Genomic DNA, 23371 nt, shown 5'->3' with positions numbered 1-23371 from the left:
AGGGGATTCAACAAGGAAGGTAGAGAGAAAGGTATCGGCTTGGGTATCGACTTGGGCATCGCCTCCGACTTCCTGAATTAATTTGAGTCCAATTCTCAAGATTCTGATTTGATTTCATATCATTTCATTTAGAGATATTTCAGTTACAAAACTATTTTACTTAAAACTAATGTTGTCTTTGGTTCCAGAGATTTCTGCTAAAACCCAACCCTAGACCTAATGCTTGGCAACATCTGACTTAACAAGATGAGCATTATATCATTTGCCATCAGTGCAAGGCTGTGATTTCATTCAAACCATCGATAAGGGAATCGATAAAGAATTGGATTGATAAACAGAATTGACAATGACACTGACAATGATCAAATCTAATGACGTCCAATCCATAAATATGCCTCACATTTTCAATGTACTGTTGACCTAATTAGCTTTTTTATTTTTATTACTCACCATGTCGCTGATTTTTTTAGCAGGTTTTATGCTTTATCCAAAATGACCAGATAGCATCAGAAACTCCCTCCACGCTCTTCTTTCTGACGTCAGAAAGGGGACTGAGGGTTTAACTGTTTCCAGTTCTGTGGATCCTCTGACTGTGTTCACATGGACAATATTTCTTCAGTCAAATTCAGAAGTTTATTGGTCACATGTTTTGATCAATCATTCTGATCAGAGATTTACATTAAGACTAAATAAAACGTTCTGGTCAGATATGTGTTCACAGTAGAACGTCAATCACTTTAGAGTGTTATTGACAAAGAGGTTCAGAACATTTTTTTTTTTTTTCCTCCATCTTTGTCTCCAAGCCTGAATTGATACAGTAGAAAACCAAGATGTCTCCATGTCTCCAGTGTTGCTGTCCACATGGATTCCAGCTTCGTTCATATTTTCAAAGACTTGCTCACACCACTGGTAGTTTTTCTACCTCCATGTTTCTGTTCCTCCTGGAAACTGGTCACCTGATCAGTTGATCAAGTGTTTACATGGTTATTTGGAGATTAGATTTTCCTTTTGAAATTATTAAAAAGAGACACAGACACTGTGATAGTTTTCATGTAGTAACTCTAAACAACCATCCTGCTGATATTTAAGCTTTGATTTATCTCACTTACATAGTTGTCTTGTGTAGAGGTAAATATCTTTCTGAGAAAGCATTAAATAATTCAAATTTAACATTTCACCTTCTTGAGCCTTGCCTTTACATTTAGGGGCAGTCAGCTGATAGAAATCGTACCAGAGTGAATGAAACATGCACATCTCAGAGACATCTAAACAGGACAAATGGCTGCTGCCAGAATTAAATATTAAATATGTGACCTTTAAATACTCTTAGCAGACTCAGCTGCCTGCTCAGCTTCAGATATTCAGGAGATACCTCGTCGTTCTGCTTAAAATCACAAAAGAAAAGAAAAACTATAAATAAATATTTGAGTAGGAGCAGACTTCATGATCATTTTGATTGTTGTTGATCAGTGTGCTTTTTACTTCAGTTAGAGCAACATCAAATAGGCTTTACTTCAAGACACAAATCCAACTTGGGGTATTTATTGTTCCATTAGACTTGCAAATGTGAGGATAAAAAGAAAGTTTCTTTTGGCATCTTTAAGTTGCGGCAGCGAGTTGACAGCTGCTTGCTGACTGTGTTTAATTTTAGATATGTCTACTCTATTTTTGTCCTTTGCTATCAGAAGTAGTTATTCAGGATTAGCTTGTTGTTTATACTCTTATATTTCTAATAAGAACAAGTGTTGGTACAAAACAATACAATTAAATAGTACTGCAAACCACAGCCTCCACAATGAAAACACAGTTGAATCAACAGCTCTCTCAGTTATTTGTAACTAATGCTGAATACCAGAACCTTCATGACAACCAGCTTTAGAGCAGGACTGTTGCATTACAATTAGGGCTGAGTTTTGAAAAATAGATTTTCCAGTTCAAATCAATATTTATTTATTTATTTATTTATTTATTTAAATTACTCGCCATTTCCTGCATCCCCTCATTAGAAATCTTGCTGCGATCTTGTGAGACTGGCTTCACTCAACATTGAACTGAACTACTGAACTGAAACTGAAAACGAGATTAGTCCCTCTGTGAGGGAGATCCAAAACATGACTGAAGCTCCAACTCTGAGCGCACCGTCACGACTGAGAGCTGATTGGATTTGAAAAGTATGACGACAGAGAAGAGGTGCACAAAAGCAAAGACACATGAAAGATGTGAAACTAGAGAAAAAATATCTCTGGAAAAACCACAAATCTCTGGAACCAATGACAATGTTATGAATGTCTCTTTCATAACCAAGCAAAATAGCTTTGGAACTAAAATATCTCTAAATATATTGATATTGAATCAAACTGAATCAGGACCATTCAGGATATCAGGATCACTACCTTCTTTATTGTACCTAATGAGCTGGTAAGTGAGATGTTAGTGTAGATTTAGCTTTAAAACACATTTATTTTTGGTATCTGTAGATGATTTATCATTGAATCTCTTTGAGCGTAACCACTCTTTCATGTCTACATTAGGACATGTTCTTACAGTATATCATATAGTGTTTGAAGCTAATTTAGCTGCTTTGACGTAATATGTTTCATTTTCATTCAGGGCTTTATCTTCAGCCAGTTCAGTGTAGTGACAATGCACCTAGACCATGTGGTGGGAAAGCACTAACCTCCATTATTTATGAGACGCAGACGTAGAACAACCAGTCTCCCAATACAATATGTCCTTTCCTCTTTTCTCTATTTCATCTTCCTCTGTCTATTTTTATTCTTCACTTTTAATGGTTTCCTTTCATTTGAGCTCTCAGCCCCCCCCCCCCCCCCCCCCCCCCACACACACACACACACACACACACTCACTGCTTTTTATCCACAGTTGTCTCCTACAAACCACTGTAGAAAGTCACATCTCAGTGTGTGGGTTCAGATTCAGTTAATGAATCAGTCATCAGTCGGGTGTTCCTCAACCTCCACCTGACATGTGGACAGGTCGTTTACTGGGGACTCTGCTGGTTCAAGTTTGATTAAAATGGACATGATATCCTGGGGTCTAAATCATGTGTGAGCCACCAAGGAAGATTTTTAGACTGTTGGAATGTAGCGTTTTAAACCTCAAACTTAAACATTATTGCTTGAGGTGTGTATATAGGTAGCTTATAAACCTATTTTGTTTGACATTGCCAAAGCTGACATCTTCTAAATTTTCCTCTTATATTAAATCATCAATATGATTAATCATCTTTATCAGCTCCAAGTGTATTAACTGTAGAAATCTCTGACATGGCTCCACTGTAGATCTGAAAACAACTGATTAATCGTGACTGTAAATCAGTTGTCTGTTTTAATAATCAGTTATTTCAATTAATCTTTTTTTTTTTTTTTATTATTTTGCAAGAAGTTGTCATTGCTAAATGATTATAAAATCTGTAATATCTTTGTTCCATTAACTATTTCTGCAGTAAACGGTAATCTTCATTGATTACATACAAATTAACAGTGAATTTTTCCGTGGCCTCAAAAACTTTAAAGCTCTAGTAATGATTTAAAGGTTTCATCCCATGGCATCTGTTTTACCTTGACCCTGGTGTCGTCCAGCTTCCTCTGCTCCTGGTTATATCAGGTCGTCTAGTGGACTAGGACGGCCGTGTTATTTTAGCTCTATTGATTGTGGGTAATAAATAGCTTGAGAGCTTAGTGCTGCTGGTAAAAGCTGAGAGGGGGAATCCCCCGGGGAGAAGCTAAAGCAGGCAGCAGGTCCCTATCTGAGGCTACAAACGAGAGGGAGATTGAATAAATGTCAATAGATGGAGCCCTTGAAAGCTGCTGACATAGATTCTCTTATCAGACACCGTGCTCCTTACTATCATGTGTGAGATATTTTGAGGTTGTGGTTAAGATTTTTGTAAGTGTTCTTTAATGGACTTGGTGCCTATAGATGTTTGAACTTAAAGTCTTCAGATCTTCAGCTCATAACAACAGCAGAAATGAACTCCAGGTCCAGTTATTTACAAGTCAAGGTTTGACAAGGAGAGTTGGACTTGTCTTTTAAGGTTTAGACTTTAAACTTTAATGCAGCGAATCTGAAATATTTTTATGGCTGAAAATTTAAATGAGTGACTTCAGATTAAAGAGACAACAGAGATTGTTAAGCCATTTTTGTAGAAGTTCATTCTTCAGGATTCAAGTATTTTATTGCCACACTCAGTATGGTAATAAAAACATACAGAGGTGTGAAATACTGTCAACACACACACACAATAACTACTATAACTGCAACTGCTGCTGCACTACTCTATAGAGAGCTGAAGTCCCGCCCCTTCTACTTCCGGGTTATGGGACCTATCTTTCGCAAAAAAAAATATGAACGGCAGTCTATGGCGAAAGATAAATTATTTTCTGGTCCCAATCGACTTGTGCCTTGGATTATACATATGTTGTTTTTCAGAATAAAAAATGATTTTACATGTCAAGAATGTCACAGTTTGTCGCAAGATAGTTAAGTAAAACGCTATGGAAAATACGTAATTAAACGAACTACAAGTCCCGTATGCTGGCGCGTACAGAACCGACCAAAACTCCCTTCGTGTAACTACAGCTCTCGACATGACCCGATTTATAATGATTTTCACCTCGTTTGATGCTTCTGCCTTCGTCCTGGAAGAAGACGGTAAAGCTCAACAAGGAGACAGCCATAGTTCTCAGACGAGAGATGTAGTTCACTAAGCGATCTCATACAAAACCTAATGTTGTTCAGCTTATTTACGTCAAATAATTTATCTCTTGACGTGAAAAATTATCTTTTAAATTCACACACATCATATGTGAAATTCATGCCACAATTTGAACGGGACCAAAAAATAATTCTGATCTCTCCATAGACTGCCATTCATATTTTTCCGAAAGATGGGTCCCATGACCCGGAAGTAGAGGGGTGGGACTTCGGCTCTCTGTCTACTACATTACACCATATTACAACACAATACAAAAAGCTTTAATAAACAGAATCTACAAATGGAACTTTTAACTATACAATGAATGTACACATTTACTGATATATACAACTGTACACTATATATAAAAACTGTACATGGTCACACACACTAATATTTCGTTGGACCGCCCTTAGCTTTGACTTTTACCAAGCTCTTGTATTGATGATGATGATAGAGTCTGACCAATGCACAAAGCCTTCTCCAGCACATTCCAAAGATTGGACTCTGTAGTGGCTAATCCATGTGTGACAATGATGTCTCATGCTGTTACGATTATGTAACATCCTGCAGTGAGTTCATAAATGTTCTCCGTTGTGCAGGTCATAGTATATCCAAAAAACAAAGCTGAAGCTAGTGAACTGGACTTGATGGGTTTCTTGAAGATGTCCCACCGCTCATCCAAGTGTTGATGTTTTATGTGGAACAGTTGAGTGTAGTGTCCAGCTGAAACCCACATTACTAGGAAATAAAAATGTTTCAAACTTGGTTGTGTCCTTGTTTAGGTGAGCACGTGGACAGTGGAGGAGCTCCGGGGGAGACTGGCCTCTCTGGACCCTCAGATGGAGCAGGAGATCGAGGAGATCCGCCAGCGTTACCACGCCAAGAGGCAGCCCATCATGGACGCCATCGAGGCCAAAAAGCGACGGCAGCAGAACTTCTGAGAAGGATCTGCTGAGTGGCGACAACTGAAAGTTTCATCTCATGTTTCCTACAGCGTCTCTGAGACGTGCTGAAGTTTCTAATAATTGATCAAGAGATGATACAGCTGGAAGTGACATTTTAATGATCGTCACTCTGGATGTCAGACTGCTTGTTTGCCTTTCTGAACGAAGGGCTCAGTCCGACAGGAAGTTCTAGAGATTCCTTCTATTCGTCTGTCTTCTGGAGATAATCTGGAGTTTCTTCGTCGCTTTTCTGCTTTTAACAATTTATGGAACAACAATTAAGAGGGCTTCATCTTGATATCATCAGCAGCTTTCTTCTTATTTCATGCTTGCACACAGATGTCTTGTCCACACTGAAAAGTCAGATCTCTTAAAGTTGATTTTTTTTACACAGTCATGAGGTACAGTTTTGTTTTAACTGCTGACTAATTACATTTAGGTACTTGTCTATTCATTTAGTGTTTTCCTGTCACTGTTGGTAAACAGCGATGCTGGTGAATGTCTCCGTGTTTCTTTTCCAGACTGTGAAAAAATACACATTCTCAAAAAGAAAAATGCACAAAAGGCTGAAAATGCAAAATTACTGATATGCTCCAACACATGAGCTCCTCTCTTAACTCATGTATTTTCACCCTGCAGGTTGCTTCTGAAAACCTTTCTGGTTTGGCTCATGTTTTAGTTCGGCAGATGTCTTTGATGTTACATAGGAAACCCTGTTTGTGTCTCAGTTTTTCTCATGTTTTCTGCCTCGACATCGAGTCAAACTGCATAAAAACGTCAGTAAAGAGGCAGAAAAAGGCAGTTATTCAGAGTAGGGTCTAGTTTCTGTTTTTCCTCCACAGAGCTCCTTGTTTACTCAAGTTACACTTCATGTCTGAATTATCATGAAACTTCTTTAAACATCTCTAAAAAAAAAGTTTGTTTTTAAGGGCATCTGGTGGAGATTAATATAAAATCTTTTAAGTGCTATTCATTCCTTTTTAACCAACAGGACTAATTACAGAAGAATATTTACAATCTACAGATTATTAATGAGAATAATGATGATAATGCATGTCTCTGAACCTGAGTTAAAAGATTCAGTTCAGTGACAGCAAAAGTAAATTTCTATATCATATCTGTTCAGTAAATGGTTTCTAACACACTATAAAGACACAGTATCTCTCTATTTGTCCACTAATAACTTTAGGACAGATTTCATATCAGGGCTGCACATCACTTTGATTTCTTGATTCGATTCAGTATCATTTAATTTAGAGATATTTCAGTTTTGAAGTAGTTTTACTATTTAAATCCAATCATCTCAGAGTTGGAGCTTCTGTCACGTTTAAGATCTCCCTCACACTTGGGACTAATCCCGGTGAATATCGTGTAATATCGTGACAGTTGACCGCAGAAAGATTTCTAACGAGAGACTGCAGTAAATAGTGTGAACTTAGGATTTAATGAATTGATATCAGATCTTTCAAATGAAGATCAATTCATAATCACAAAAATCCCAGCTCTATTTCGAATCATGTATTTTACTATCATTTCACTCAGTCTGTTTATACTGCAGCCCCTACTTACTCACAGGTGAACGTGACGTCATTTGATGCACCGCAAACCAAAATGTTTAGGATCTGCTGGCGCTAAAATAGAGACCTGCATCTTGATGTCTGATCGTAAATTTTAATACATAATATATAAAAATGTTTAAAGGGAATTTAGTGATTTTTGCCTTCTTTTTTTTTTTTTTCAACCACCAGTGCTCTTTTTTAGACTTTTTATTTTAAATCTATTTTTCTTCCTAATCAAGCTCAGTTTTGACAAATGTCTGGAACAGATCCAACGAAGCTTTTATTTTCTGGATGCATTAGTTTGATCTGGCACTGCGGACTCGGTGAGACCGCCCCTCCCCCCCTCCTGACAAAAAGTGCCAAGAGCTGGCGTCTGCCCAGACCCCGGTCCACTTCTGACATTCCTCATCTGTTCCAGCACCACCCAGAGTAATGGATTTATATTTTTATACGTAGGGCTTTAGTGGAGACGCAGTCAGAAAAGCTTCTCAGGTCATCAAACTCCTCAGGGGTGTAAAATGAGACATTACTGTAGATATTTCACGTCTGTATATACGAGAACACTGGGCCGCATGTTTGGATGTTGTGATTCATCTGATGAGCTGAGGGTTCGATCAAGAAACAACGAGACCCCGGAGAGAAAAACCTTAAGCTGCATCTGAAAATTAAACACTGTAAAATTTGTTTCTCAGTTAGGTAACGACTCATGAGCACAATTTATTTCCCGTCCTGTGTTACAAGCAAAGCTAAAGGGATTATTTCTGCCTTAATGTTGGAAGCACTGTTTGTTTTTTAAGCTGCTTTTGTTCACTTTACTTCTGTTTGATGGGGAGAAAAGGGCAAGTATTAGCTGCCAGAAGTCGAAATCACTGGAGAAAAGAGAAATTGTCTTCTTTGCCTTTTATTTGAACGACCGTCTAAACTTTTAATGCAGTGGTCTGTTTTTTTATAAACCGCGGATTCATTCCTCTTAATAGTACGTATCTGGATTGTTGGTGTATCTGGTGTTTAATTCCTCTGTGATTTAATTTATTTTTGCTGGAAAAGAATGAACGTGATCAATATTTCTGCTGCACAACCAGTTTATTTAAGGAGTGAATCAGTTACTGTGTCAGACCTGCTGAAACATATGCAGCGCGAGGACTGTTGACGCTGCTCCGGCGTTACATTTATTCATTCTCATCTTCAGGGAACCTTGAGTTTCTTTTTAGTTTTGTTCTTGTGTTTATAAAATGTTCATTTTAAGATTGCAAGAAGCAATAAAAAGAACTTCAGGAGTCTGTGATAACTTCAAGTGAAGAGTCACAGCAGACCATCCAGGCATCCAGAGGCAAACTCTCCCTCATTTATTTCTCTCCACTTGTCTGTCTGAGATCACTGCTGTTTGGTTTGTGCGTTTTATTTTTGTTTGCTAATCTGATAAAGAAGATAATAAAAACTGAGGAAACACAAGCAACTTGTCTTTGTGATTTTTGCTGCTGATTATTTTGTATTTTATTCATTCCTTTTCTCTGTAGCTGCCTGTGTAAAACCAGTGTTCAGAACTTCTGCTTAAACTAAAAGCCTGATTTAAGGACAGAATGAACATTTACTGTGAAAACATACGTTGATATGTGTGGAAGAAATATTCTGGTGGCAGAAATTTACTTTCTTCCTTATATTTTGTCAACAGATGGTTGTGGATCTGGATCTGTCGGACAGAACACGTTCTAAACTCAGGTTTTAAGCTTTTTAGCGTTTAACAGATTTCTCTTGCACCTTGTTGAATTGTTTTGTGGAGGGCCTCCTCTCAGCTGCATGGGTATAATCATTTTCTGGGTATTTTTGAGATCATCATACGTACATAAGGAAAGATGCTCCACAGCAGCAGAACCATATTGTCAGTAACGCTCTATAGGGATTGATATCTTGATGTAAACACATATCTGATTAGATCATTTTAGTTGGCATCAGGTTGATTGATCAGCTTGAAAAAATACTCATAAAGGTTTTTGAACGCCTCCAAATTGTTTACATTTCCACATAAAATTATTCAAAATATACTTTTAATGAAGAAGTAAGTGAACCACTGTTTTCAGTAAATTGGTGTAACCTCCTTGTGCCACAGCTCAGTCACCTATCTTGCTCTCAGTATTTTTCCTTTGACCCTGCCTCTCCTTCACTCAGCCTGCCAGCCACTCTCGCCTCATCAGTCACCTTAGCTCACCTGTGCACACAGCTGCTCACTATCATCTGTAATAAGGCCAGCGTATATTCACCAGTTCCAGATTCACTCCTTGGCCAGATTGTTCTTTGCCAGGCCAGACTTTCCAGCAGTCCTCTGCCTGACTTCCCAGTTCTGACCATGCCTGTCTCCAACTCACCTTGTCCGTCTGCCTCCCGCTAAACCGTCTTAGCTTTCTGTTCACGACCAAGAGTTTTGCCATCGTCCTCCTGGGTCTTGTTTGCCTGCCTGTGGCTGCCTGATTAAACAGTTGAACGCTGCCATTCGGTTTATACACCACCTGTTTCACCTTGTGCAGCAATAAACGTTTCCGGCAACTGCTGGTCTGTCGTCTACAGCGAAGAAGAAGAATTTAGAAGAATTGTGGCTCATTCCTGCTGATCCTGTAACATGTCAGCAGAGTTGTCAGCCTGTTGTCTGTGAAGGAATCCCATGAAATGATCAGAAGATGAGGTTAGTGGAGCGCCAGCTTTACGCCTCCTTTGTTCTAGAGAATATTGATGTTTTTAAGAACTAATCCGGTAGTTCATTTTAAAGACGCCTCAGGGGTTGAAAAGATTATCACCAGCACCGTGGATACCTGCAGCTGATGTTGAGCTATTTGACATGATAAGTGAAAGTTTTGACCAGCTGGTAGGGACAATGACTTTCTGTGAATAGTTTTGGCAGCCCATCTACTGTAATAGTTGATTTTTAAGTTAAAAACTAATTAAAACTATTTTTTCATTAAAATTACAATTAAACATTAAAAAAAGAGAAAAGTTTACCTTTTAATAAAACCACCTTCAGCTTTACCTTGTCCAACAGATAACTCAGCTTTCAGTCCGATTCATCCTTGAAGAGCTTCACTGCGTTAACATCATCTCTCTGCTGTAATGCTTTTCGATAGGAAAGAAACTGCCGGAAGACTCGTCCTCTCTACACAAACATCCATTAAGTGAAACACAAGCTGCGCTGCAGAACAGTCCTAATGTCATTGCTCTGGCTGAGACTCACAAACTTTTCTTCCTGCTCGTCTTTGAGAACAAAAGGTTGGAAGGAGGGGATCTGGACCTAAAGGGTCGATTCATCTATAGAAAATCATGCAGACAGTTTAGTTTTCATTGGATTTCCGTCAGTTTCTGAACAGTTTTTTTTTTTTAGATCTCTACAACCACCATAGTTTTCTGTGGATTATAATGAGCAAAATCTTCAGCAACTGCTCAGTATAAAGTCTTTCAGCATCAGTTTGATACTGAACATACACCGACTACAATGCTTTTTACTAAATTGAAACAACAGTTTAATTGCGCTGTGTGAGATTGTGGCCAATAAAGCTCAACAATTCGCAACACGTGCGCTGCAAATACTCACGACGGCAGCAAATACTCACGACGGCAGCAAATACAGAAAGTCCATGAGACCCCAAGAGGTGGTGAAAAGGCTCAGAATTGTCATAATATTGTGTTTTTAGTACCTTTTGTTATCCAGTTTTTGGTTTTCTGTTTAATTTTTTGTAATCAGGTTTCTCTTTCCATTTAAGTCTTGCAGTAGTGCACACTGTACAACAAATACATTAATCACTTTGTTCATCCGTTTCCATCCACTTATTAACAATTTGTTGGTGAATTTCATTGTCGAAGTTATTAGACCTTTAGCTGCAGTACACAGAGAGGGATTCAGAGAAATACTGCATGTTTTTAACCCGGCTACACTATCCCATCTTACAACATGCTGTGGAGTACTGTTAAATGCGATTGATGGAGCTGAGTTGCAGCCTGTTTTTATACAGGCTATACATATCTACACTGCACAGTATGTAGTAAATGAGCTGTCTGTTCTCAGCATATGTATTCAGGTCAAGAATATAGATTTCATCGTTGCAAAGCATTACTTCCTACTGTGTTTGTATTAGTGACGTCATCAACGACTAGTCTGTGTCAACTTGAAAAAGTATGCGCAACCCCTAGTACCCACATTCAAAGTATATCTGCAGCTGGCGGACAGACTTAGTTTTGTTTGGATCGATTAGGCTAGCCTCTGTTCCCAGTCTTAATTGCTAAGCTAAGCTAACCAGCCTTCTATTTAACAAACAGATCTCTGGGATGTTTCCTTTAAACATGTCATCATTGTGGGTCCACAAAAGTACGATTCACAGTTTTGTTTGATTGCTTTTTATTTAGCTGCATTTCATACTTGTGCATGCTACTTCACTCCAGTCCAGTGCAGTTCAGGTTGTTCAGTTAATAGTTCGACAAGTCCAACATCAGAATGAGCAAACTTCTATCCTGGAAACAGCCAACATGCACAATGAATCATGTCGGAGCAGTCGGTCATGGAAGCCCAGATTTTACAGACGTTACAGCACAGTCTCTCCAGCTCTGACATTTTTAAGGAGCATCTACTCAAAGCCTGATCAAGCTGCAGCCCTCTCAGGTCTTTGTCCTCCAGGTTTGTTCAGTGAGTTTCAATAACAGCGGTCGGTCATGGACACTTTTCTCACAATTCACACTACACTGAAGTCATGCTCAAATATGAAAATGACCCAAATCAACTTGCTGATTGAAAAAGATCATGGAGGTGAATGTGATCAGGGTCAGATTTGCAATATGAACTCCGTCTTCTCTTCACAGCTGATGCAGCTCCTTCTTCCTCATCATCGACGTATAGGACGGATGCTCCACATAACTATAGTTTATCACTCCTCCGTCATCCTCACAATCTATATCATCCTCCTCAAAGTTGTCAATATCATCGTCGTCCAGACAGCGGCTGTCCCCGTCCGACCCCTCGTCCTCCTCGTCCTCCTCCTCTGGCTTGCTCTCGCAGCTCATCTTCATCTTCCTGCGGTGGTTGTTCCTCACCGACGCCTCTAGGGCTTTCTGCCGGCGGTAGAAGTGGGAGAACTTGTTGAAGATGATGGTGATGGGTAGCGCCACCACCAGGGTGCCGCCCAGGATGCAGCCGCTGGCCGCCAGCTTCCCCGCCACTGTGACGGGCACGACGTCCCCGTAACCCACAGTAGTCATGCTCACCGTGCCCCACCACCAGCAGGCCGGGATGGTGTCCAGACCCACATCCTGAGGACACAGACAGAGAGGAGGGGAATTTTATATTAGATAATGTGAGATAAAATATAAAAACACAATATTACATGACTACGTCCCTCTAGATCTTTGCTAGAGCATAATCGGCTCCCAACAGAGTGACTCCAGACTGACAGCTCTTTTTTAAAATCAGACTTTTGCTTTTCCAGGCAGTTATTTTTATCTCTACAAGCTAAACCACTGGTATGTGGACTTAATGGCTTTGAAGACGTTTCGTCCAAGTAGCTCCTTCACTTCTAAAAGCTGGGGTTTTATCTGGAACATCTATCGGCGGTGCACACCTGAAACTTTCATGACCCGATACTCGCCTGTAATTGGAGGAGTTTGTCCACATTCACCTGGGTGGTCCTCTCATGACCCATTAAAGGCATGTAGGCCCAGACTTGAAGTGTGAATGGAGGTGAAACTTTTTGGGGCTGGATGTTAACATGAGGGTCGATGTCTTCCTTTTAATCCTCTTTCAAACCATCTGTCCTCTCTGGATAAAATGTGGACCGTGTCGTCCTCCAAAAAATGTCAAACATTTAATTTCTGTAGGAGCTGGCGTGTTTACCATGTTCACCATGTTGGTTTAGCATGTTAGCCTGCTAACACTTATTATTTGAACTAAACCAAGAGCACAGCTGAGACTGAGGGAAAGGTCAGACATCTGGTTGTTAAGCAAAGTCATGAAGATATTAATATTTTGACCCAGCTACTGCAGTAGATCAAAGTCAGAGGTTAATAACAGTTTATACTCTGCACACAGATTCATAGCAATCATGGTGATGGGTAGCGCCATCACCATGACTGCAGTGGCCGAGCAACTGAGCATCCTGCTCACACGGCCAAAATTTGGGTAATCAAGACATAAAGTAAAGAAACAAACATCCCTCTAACTCTACCTCTTCATATTCAGCGGTGTAGGCGATACCGGAGAAGACGGACACTCCGACAGCCAGGTAGAGCAGCAGTATGCCGACCTCACGGTAACTGTGCTGCAGAGACAAGACAGAGGACAACTGGTTAGACACCATCATCCCCAGGTTGAGGACGAAAGAATAGGCGGGAGGTATCATTTTTAATGTGATCCAACGGTTGCAAACATCAACAGAGCACTGACAAATCCATGAAACACAATAATACACTCCACTACAGGACGGGAACTATTTCGAAAATGTCCTGTAATCCGGTCTCTCTCCTGGGACGCTGGAGACACCAGAGAAGAAGAAAATAAAACTAAAAATAAAACACAGGCTAGACCTCTAAAGCACATTAATTTAATGCTGCACTGTGAAACCCAAAATTAAATCCCTTACTTAGTTTAATGTGATGTGAAAAGACGATTGAATTAATTAAACACATTCATAAATAATTAATATACCAATATACTGTGCTTTTACTCTATGAAGTTTCTTTAAGGACTATCTCCTAGTAAATTAACAAATTATCAAAGTAAAAATGGTCGTATTTAATCAGTATGACATTCCTTTAAGGCAGAACTTGACTTATAATTAAAATGAAACAACAGGGTGCATTGGCACATTCAGTGTGGGTCAACACTAGTGCCCAAAATTTAAGATAACTATACAATAATTTAGTAAAGATATTTATTTAATAGAACCCAGCAGATTTTTTATTTTATTTTCAGGAGATAGAGCACATACATTTACAAAGCACAGCAAATTACTGAGGACAGTGTTTAGGTTACATCTGATGCATAAAGATGTTTTACACGCTGATGATCCTCTCCTCTTCCTTCTGCTGGACAGAGCAAACCTGCGAGACTGTAACACGACCTGCTGTTGTAATGAAAGCCAGGAGGAGCTGCTCAGTCGTAAGTTGTGGAAACTGATTCTGGTGTAACCGATACACTTCACAAGAGAACGTAGGCAATGATTTAGTCTTTGTGTCATGAGATTGAGTTTTGAACATTTATTGTAATCCTTTTTGGATTTCGTCTTGTGTTTCCTGTTTTTATTTCCGGTCTTGCTTCGTGCCTTGCTTTACTTCCTGTCTGTGTGTTTTTCCTCTCCTGTCTGATGAGGTGACTGGTTTCTCCTTGTGTGCTCCTCCCTCTGTACTCTCACCTGTGTCTCATTAGCCTTTGTGTTCATATAGTCCTTGTATAGTCCTATGTCTGTTCATGTGTTGTGCTTCTCTGTCGCTCACTGTGTTTCTCTTTATTTTTTTCCCCTTTTGGCTTTTCAAAGGATTTTTTTTTTTTGTATTCTTCTTTTGGATCACTCTTTAGTTGGACTGATTTATCCAGCCTCGGGTAAAGGTCTACTGTCTGTTCCAGAGGCCCGGCGGAAAACATAGGGCGTTCTCAGTTAGGGCCCCACAGCTGAGGAATGCCTTCCTGGATTTTTTCTTGATTCTTAAGTGAGTTTTAATTGAGATTTGAATTAAGTTCTTAAGTGTATTTTTATATTTTGTTTTATGTGCCTGTTTTTAAAATTGCAGATTTTTATGTTGCTGTTAAGTACTTTGTAATATTGATTTGAAAAGTGCTATACAGATAATGATGATGATGATGATAATGATGATGATGATGATGATGATGATTCTGCCTCTTCTTCTTCTCTGCTTCTGCACATTTCATTTAATAGACTTTTACTGTCTTCTGCTTCTCCTTAAGTTTAAAATAACCCGTTTCTTTCACTGCCGGTAAGGTTGAACCGTGCCAAGCTCATTTACAGGACCCTAACCTGTAATAACACCTAACGTGTGTGCTTCACAGAACGAGCTAGAGCTGATTAAATGGTTTAATACACCTAAAGAAAGAGAGAAAATTTAAGCTACGGGATAAAACTGATGCAGAAGCACAACCCTGTTGAGATTTTGACCAGTTGTTGCACCACAGAGCAAAGCTTTAACAAGTGGCTCCTGGTTTTCTTTGTAGTGTTCACATGCATCTAATGATCAGTCCTGCTGTTCCCCTGACAGATGATCACCGCAGTGCACTTTAGTCAAGAGAAACTTTAGCTTGTTTATTATAATAAGACTCTCTAAAAACCTGTGAGTAAAATGGACGTTTTAATTCCCTTTATTTGTTCGTTTTGATGACGTTCATCAGTTGTCAACCTCTTTATTTTTAGATTCCTGTATTATGCGAAGATTAAGAAGAAAATGGATACATTAGTGAGTTGTCAGCTTTTCATTTAGTTGCCCATTTAAAATAGTGACCTTTGGGTTGCCTTAAATTATATTTAATTTATGTATTTTTATATTTAGAAATCATGCAAAATCCACCTGTCCATCCAAACACCTATCACCATTCATCTCTTTGCCCTTCTTTAAATAAATTTTTGATCTTGTGTTGAAATGTTAACACCATCCTAGATGTTCTGCAATAACACAGCCTCATCCAGTACAGTTTCTTTTTTTTTCTTTTTTTTTTGCACACGTTCTGACTCACCCTCAGTGTCGCTCCCAGGGACCGCAGGCCTGTCGAGTGTCGGGCCAACTTCAAAACTCTGAAAATTCTCATTAACCTGAATACCTGAGAGAATGACAGGTGGAGGATGAGTCTCAGAAACGTCTGGAACAGCAGCTATGATCATAAACAGTAAGGAGCAATTTCCCATATTTAGTCAGCTTGTGATGTCCACACTTGATGCATTTTCATAGATACAAAGATACAAGTGTACACAGAACAAAGTTTTGTTGCACTGGCTCAGCACAGTTTAAAAATATGCAGCAGCAGACTGGTTATGTATAAATGGTGATGGCAAATACTAGTTCAGTTATTTCAGTAGCTTATTAAATAAAATCAAATGAACAAATTCAGCAGTGCAAGAGTGATCCGTAGTACTGGTAATAATGCAAATAGTCTGTAAATTGTGAAGTGGCACAACAGTTGTTTAGTCAGTGTGCAGAATACAAGTGTTTCCCCTTACTTGTCGCTGTCTCTTGTGCAACTGTAGCAGCAACTTTCAAGATTGAAAAATTAAGCTTTGTTTCAAGCAGCTAAAAAACATGATTTTTGTTGGGATGTAACCCTGATGATGACGACGCTTGCAGTCCAAAAAACAGGCAGCTGACATGTTCAACTCGAACAGCAATTGAGGGGCGTGGCTGCTTTCAGTGACAGGTGGGCGTCTTTAGCTTCAGCTCCACTCATGCTGCGCCTCATTTTGAATTAGCTGAATTAGCTGTTAGGTGGGGCGTTTATAAAGTCTGAAGTTCACATCACACTTGATAGTTCGTACTTGACAAGTTTGATTCTGGAGGATGTAGGAAGGTCATTCTGTAATTTGGAACAGCAACGTACCTGATGACACCTGCAAAATGTGTTTCTGACCTGCAGAGCTCCATGCTACTCATTTGTGGTCCTGATCTGGTCAAACTGCCCTGTCTATATAACCTGTAGTAATCCACGCCTTCCTGAATGCATCATTCTCCAACTCCTATGATACCTCTTATATTCAATCATTATAAAAGCTAATTCACCTGTAATAGAAGAACCGCTTCTCTTACAGTTTTATGGTTCTATGATCTGGTTTATTTTCATTTTCAGTCTTTCATGTTACATGCATCAGCTATATCGCACGCTGTATAAATGAAATCGTTTTTTTATTATACTTAACGCTGGATTCAGTGTGAATATTTACAAGACTGTCTTAACATGTTTAGACTATCTGAACATCCTGAGCTGGTTTATGCAACAACAATCTGCTCGTCTTGATGAGATATTAACTATCACGACCATTTATCAATGGACATAAGACTTTTTTACTTTTGTCACATTTTTCAAAAACTTTCATTTTCATGTAGAAAATCAACGTCAATGAAATTATCATATATGGTTCCTTGTCCTTTAGTGGTAAACAAATGTAAACATGTATTTTAGACCATTAGAACATAAGTGCTGATTCAGGCACTTGTCAGCCTACACATGATCACATTAGACAACATTAGGCCACTTCTTCATGGTACCTAATAGAGCAGCTATACTCAGTGTTCATGCAGAGGTGGACCTTGCAGACCACATTTGACCCTGATTTGACCTCAGAATGTTTCCTTGATCTTCACTGATTGGCTGGGGGAAAATCATGGCTTCTAAACCTCACTGAGAGGCACAGGGAAGCAATTTAAAATGAAGTTACCAAATATGGTTCCTCGCCCCATAAAGGGTTGTAGATGTTATTAGACAGAAACAAGTCGCAGTGGTGTAACATGCATATTCACATACAGAATACAGACAGTAGCTTTGACCTGTATGAGTCGTCCCAGGTCTCCCAACTCCGACTCCGACCCCACAGTCATGTCAAAGAGCAGCGTGATGTAGATGGGAACGACAGATACCAGGTCAATGATGTTCAGAGGGTGACGAAAGAACTTCTTCGTGTTCGGCGCGAGCAGCAGCCGCGTCACAACCTCAAAGAGATCAGAAATAGTCAGAACCTTCTGTCTTTGCTGATACCAATCAACCATGAACCGGCTTTGTTTTTTCTCTCCTCACCTCGAAAGTGAACCAACAGGTGCAGAACACTTCCAGAGCCTGCATGGTCGGGTCCTCGATCAACTTTCCATCAGAATCAAAAGTCTGAGAGACAAAAGGAGAGTGATTAAGGGTCCCATATGCAGGCGTTTTCGGTAATACATTTAGTTTATTGACATTTATTCAACGTTTATATCATTCTACTTGATAATGATATATTCGCTACATTAAAATATCTGGGATGTACAGTGGCCACTCAAAACACAAATCTCAAAACACATGCAACGTAAGAAACTTTCTCCTCCTTTGATTCTTGTACCTCTCTCAGGGTTGGTATTGGTTCTGCTTCATTATAAATTTTGGGGTAAATAGTTGAGTTTTGGGGGAATTTGGCACAAATAAATGTGGAGAATACAATGTCGACAAAACTATTTGAGCACGCGTGTTAATTGTTGAATTCGGAAGTTTCGGTCAGACCCGTTGTCACAGGTGTATAAAACCAAGCAGTCTGCCCATGCATGGGTGACTTCCAAGCATGGCACTGTGATAGGATGCCACCTTTCAAATAAGACGGTTTGTGAAATTTCCTCTCTGCTGGATGCCAGCTGTAAGTGACATGATTAGAAAATGGAAGAATTGGAACAACAGCAACTCAGCCATGAAGCGGAAGGCCACGTAAAATCAAAGAGTGGGGTCAACAACTGCTAAGACGCATGGTGCAGCAGGAGCTACATGGAATGGGTTTGCATGGCCGAGCAGCTGCATGCAAGCCTCATATCACCAAGTCCAATGCCAAGCATCGGATGCAGTGGAGTAAAGCACTGGACTGTGGAAACGTTTTCTGTGGAGTGATGCATCGCTCTTCTCTGTTTGACAGTCAGATGGGCGAAGTTCGGTGGATGCTGGGAGAACCTTACTGCCTGATTGCATTTTGCCCACTGTGAAGTTTGGTGAAGTAGGGATAATGGCGGTATGGGTTCTGTTTTTCAAGGTTTGGTTTTGGCCCCTTATCTCCAATGAAGGTCAATCTTAAAGCTTCAGCATACCAAGACATTTCGGACAATGCTATGCTTCCAACTTTGTATTTCGGGGAAGGCCCTTTTCTATTCCAGCATGACTGTCCCAGTGCACAAAGCAAGGACTATAAAGATATAGTCTGATGAGTTTGTGTGGAAGAACTTAACCTCATAAGGCACCTTTGGGATGAACTGGAATGTCCAACATCAGTGCCTGACCTCATACATGCTCTACAGAATGATAATCCTTCCAAGAAGAATAGAAGCTATTATAGGTACAAACTCCATATTAAAGTACAGGATCATCAATTCAATCATGGACAACCCCTCTCACCCACTGCATCAGACTGTTTCACACCTAAGCAGCTCCTTCAGCAGGAGACTGCAACATCCACGCTGTAAGAAGGAACGCTACCGCAGGTCCTTCATTCCAACTGCCATCAGGCTGAATCAGCAATAACCCGCATGTTAGACCTGGCTTTGTTTTTGGCTTTTACAGTCGTTATTGCAGAAATAAATCTGCTTTTCTGCACTGCCTTATTTTGCACGAACCACTACCTCACCATCTTATAGTTTTTAAAGTTTTAGCAATTATTTATTTGTAAAGTTATTCCACCACCACACTGTATATACAGAATGTCTTTATATTTCTATTTTTCTCTATATATTTTTCAGTGTTGTTATTTTTTTGTGTTTTTTTTTTTGGTAATTCTCCTGTCGAAGTGTTTGTATATATTTTTTCCAAATTCCACGCTACAGTGACAAGGTAATTTCCAATACGTGGGATAAACAAACATGCATTATGTCTTATGTCTTATAGGTGTTTGAACACAACATTGTTACAGTCCCTGAGGACGCAAACAGTGCTTTAAGTGCTTTAAGTAACTCCATGAGCTCCAGGAACTAGAACCTCCCGTCCATTAACTGGCTCCCTGTTAAAAGCTTGGCTTCAGTTTTTTGAGCTCGCCGGACCAACCTGATACTCTGGGATGCTGTTAATGCACATGGTGGCGATGGATGTGAGCACCACTCCGATGGAGAGCAGGCTGAAGAGCTTGCTGGGGATGGAGTATCCAGGGTTCTCCAGCGTCAGCCAAAGACACTTCTTGATGTTCCCGTATCGAACCTCCTGGAAATGCTGCATGTCCCTGAGAGGATGGAGGACGAAGGTTACCGATCGACAGAGCGAAGCAGAAACAGAGCCACAGATACGAAGTGCCTCGGACTCTTTCACCTGTTTAAGTCGGATATCTCGTCCACAGACGTGTCTATGCTGCTGACGTCGCTCTCGTCGTCCCAGCTGCGATGCCGGCTGCTCTCCAGCTTGCGGTCGTGGTAACGGTAACTACAGCAACTGTCCAGGAAGAACTCATTGATGCCCCAGTACTCTATCTCCTGACTGTATGGGAAACAGGAGCCAAATCAAGTTAGTCTGAGCACCAGCTACACTCTGATAGGACTTTAAATGACAGAGCTCCATCCCAAATCCTGTCAAAATTATTACATAGAAAAACAAGGAAAGGGATTGAATTTCGTTTGTTCCCTCTTCTTCTGGACAAGGATCAGTAAAAGTTCATTTATCTCTGTTTTAACCAGGTCTCTGTTATAGAAAATCAAACAGCAGCTGCTGTATCTGTTTACAGTGAACACATTTATGTGAAAGAGTCTTTGTTTTAAGTCAAATTAGTCACTTCAGACACATTCAACTATCTGCTTTTCTGCTTCTATTCACACCTAAGCTGTACAAGAAGGATGCTGAAACAACTCCTGGTCTTTGTTAAATTAAAAACATGATAAATTATGTCAATGTGCTGTTTGATGTCCGGTTTGATGATGCAGGAAGGCGGCGTTGGTCAGACCTGAAGGAGAAGACGCACAGCTCCTCCATGATGTGAAGTTTTCCCGTCTGATAGAAGTGGAGGACATATGGGAACAGGCCGGGATTCCTGTCGAAATAAAACTCCTTCTGCTGCACGTCATAATCGTCACACACCTACAGCAGGGAGGTGGACAGGAAAAATGAGACGAGTGAAGAAGATTAAAGTTAGGATGGAGAACAGAGAGACGTTCAAGCAGCTGACCCACCTGCAGTATATCTTCCTCTGAATCACACGCCAGCAGCTTTCCCAGTCTGGTGTCTGGGAACTTCTTCAGAGTGCTGGAACAGAGGCTCCTCTTCAGACCTCCAACATTCACGTGGACCAGACCCTCGTCGGGGTCCTGGTTGATCCAGCTGGGCAGACTCTCCTTCACCATGGTTATATCCGCTGAGACACAACAGTGACAAGCTTAAAAAACAAAGGTGGTGCAGAAGAAATCCCTGTGCAGTGATTTTACAGAAATGTTTGCAGAATCCAGATCTTCCAGATAGCATTTCCAAAGGTTTACGGCAACAATTAGAAGTTGCATCTTGCAGTTGAGAGCAATGGTTGAGACATGCAGCAGTCTCCTGCTGGACTCAGGGGTGCTGCAGATCATGGTTGCCCAGAACATTTTTTCTTCTTTCAAACGATAATCAGGTGCTCTTGTAAACAATGAAACTGTTCTAAACTTGCTGGTTCATCCTGTTCATCCTGGCAATTTAATTAATCTTTCAAATGTGTTTCCAGTGGAAGTGATAGGACCAGTTTGAGTTAGACAAATTAAAATGAATATCTTCCAAAGTTACAGCAGTGGTCGTTACTGTTCCTCTGCTTCATCTCAGTAAGAAACACAAAGAGAGAACTTCACAGTAAAAACTTTGGAAGAAACCAAACTAGCACTGGGGGCGGCACTGTTAGCACTGATGCTTCACGACAAGAAGGCTCTGGGTTCAAATCCAGGCCTTTCTGTGTGGAGTTTGCATGTTCTCCCTGTGTCTGCGTGGGTTCTCTCCGGGTACTCCGGCTTCCTCCCACTGTCCAAAGACATGCTCATTAGGTTAACTGGTGATTTTAAATTGGCCGTAGGTGTGCATGTGAGTGTGAATGGTTGTCTGTCTCTCTGTGTTAGCCCTGTGACTAGTGACCTGTCCAGGGTGTACCCCGCCTCTCGCCTGATGGCAGCTGGGATAGGCTCCAGGCCACTCACAGGACAAGCGGTTACAGAAGATGAATGAATGAATGAATGAAACACTGATCTCTGCTGTCCAAACAATAACATAATCACAGCAGGACGATGTCACATTGATACCAGCAACACAAGCTGATTAAAGATCTTCAATCATGACAACTGTACGGGGAGAAATGAGTTTAAATGATATCAAAGCTTTAAGTTATGTATGATTAAGGGCATGGCTTGGTTGCTAGCTGCCTTTAGCCTCCACTCAGCTGTAGACATTGGTTGGAGGGCTATGTAATTGATACAGAGGTATTTTTTTTCTCTGTATCGGTTGAAACACGCTCCATCTGGCTACTCCAAGTTATACCTGATTTACAGTCCCATTAACAATGTGTGACACCTACCCAGTTATTCATTTGTAACACAAATGGATAATTCTCCAGTTTCATGGTGTGTAGTCCCATTGAAACATGATCTGTCTACTGTATATCATATCTGTGTAAAACCTAGCCTGTGCCTCTTTACATATTCACCACATGCCAAGATATGGAGCCACGTCTCTGTTCTAGCAGTTCACAAAGTGTGAGTCACTCACAAATTGCTGCTTAATTTATAAAACTGCGAAGTACAGTCAAAATGATTAAATCCAGGGGACATAAATACCCTATCTTTGTTTAGCTCTTCAGTAGAGTTTACACCATTAGAAGAATAATGCTGCTGGATGCAGAAGCAGAGTAAAACAAAAACTGAAAAATGGCTCCTCCTATTTAGACGTAATACCTTAGTCCCAGAACAAACAATGAAACAGAGAGGTGGATGTTAATGTGGTGTTTTTGTCTTCTGCAACTGAATCTGTGACTCAAAGAATTAAATAATAACTGGAAATAAACAAGAAGCATTAAAATGTAATTATGTCCTGCTTCAGAAGGGTATTTATCGACGTATGATTTCCAGAGTACATGTGATCTTTCTCATGCAGATTCAGTTACATGAGAGTGGCATTATATACAATAACCACAGTCTGATAGGAGCAATGCTGAAATGTAAGAGAATCCCTTCTTTATTGTGCAACAGCATAGATCATTCAATCTTTGTCTCATATCTTACATTTATTCTTAAACTACATGTATTTATTTTGCAGCATTTTGTGTCCTAGTATTTACCCTATTCTTTTATTTTTGTAGTGTTATTCATTGTGCGTTTGCTGACTCAGCTCCTGCCACGCATCAATAAAATTTCATCGATTTAATCATTTTAATAAAAACAAGATTAACATTTTGAAGCCCTGCCAACCTGTAAAATTCTCATGGCTGGAGAGGCTGAAGAAAGAGCCCAGCTCGCAGGTGCAGAGGCTCACT

The 23371-nt window shown here is 40.1% G+C and overlaps 2 protein-coding genes across 2 annotated transcripts in view; one reads left to right on the top strand and one right to left on the bottom strand.

The window, feature by feature from the left end:
* LOC311486765 (serine/threonine-protein kinase 3/4-like) overlaps window positions 1-8711 on the top strand; it is a 28725-nt gene extending 20014 nt beyond the window's left edge. Inside the window, exon 12 of the mRNA XM_084542757.1 lies at window positions 5503-8711. Within this exon, the coding sequence (XP_084398883.1) occupies window positions 5503-5661 (159 nt within the window). The 3' untranslated portion in view covers window positions 5662-8711. The remainder of the gene's footprint in view (window positions 1-5502) is intronic.
* Window positions 8712-11559: 2848 nt separating this feature from the next.
* Window positions 11560-21613, bottom strand: LOC311486806 (delayed-rectifier potassium channel regulatory subunit KCNS2). Its single transcript, XM_084542817.1, has 9 exons — window positions 21060-21613; window positions 20834-20967; window positions 20209-20373; window positions 19951-20122; window positions 17980-18063; window positions 17733-17894; window positions 15934-16017; window positions 13418-13510; window positions 11560-12506 (listed from the first exon to the last, which is right to left on the bottom strand). The coding sequence occupies exons 1-9, from the start codon at window positions 21228-21230 to the stop codon at window positions 12054-12056; spliced, it is 1518 nt and encodes a 505-aa protein (XP_084398943.1). The 5' UTR covers window positions 21231-21613; the 3' UTR covers window positions 11560-12053.
* Between the last annotated feature and the right edge of the window lie 1758 nt (window positions 21614-23371).

The sequence above is a fragment of the Chelon labrosus genome (assembly GCF_963514085.1).
Source record: "Chelon labrosus genome assembly, chromosome: 4".
In the NCBI taxonomy this organism is placed as follows: Eukaryota; Metazoa; Chordata; class Actinopteri; order Mugiliformes; family Mugilidae; genus Chelon; species Chelon labrosus.
Note: the sequence above shows the minus strand (reverse complement) of the source record. Positions and strands in the feature narration are given on the sequence as shown.

Excerpts from the sequence above, each read along its gene's own strand:
- LOC311486806 (XM_084542817.1), bottom strand. The coding sequence starts at position 21,230 with ATGGTGAAGGAGAGTCTGCCCAGCTGGATCAACCAGGACCCCGACGAG. Across the intron at positions 20,968-21,059 it reads CAGAGGAAGATATACTGCAG|GTGTGTGACGATTATGACGT; the intron begins GTGGGTCAGCTG and ends TCCCTGCTGTAG. Across the intron at positions 17,895-17,979 it reads CCTGTTGGTTCACTTTCGAG|GTTGTGACGCGGCTGCTGCT; the intron begins GTGAGGAGAGAA and ends GATCTCTTTGAG.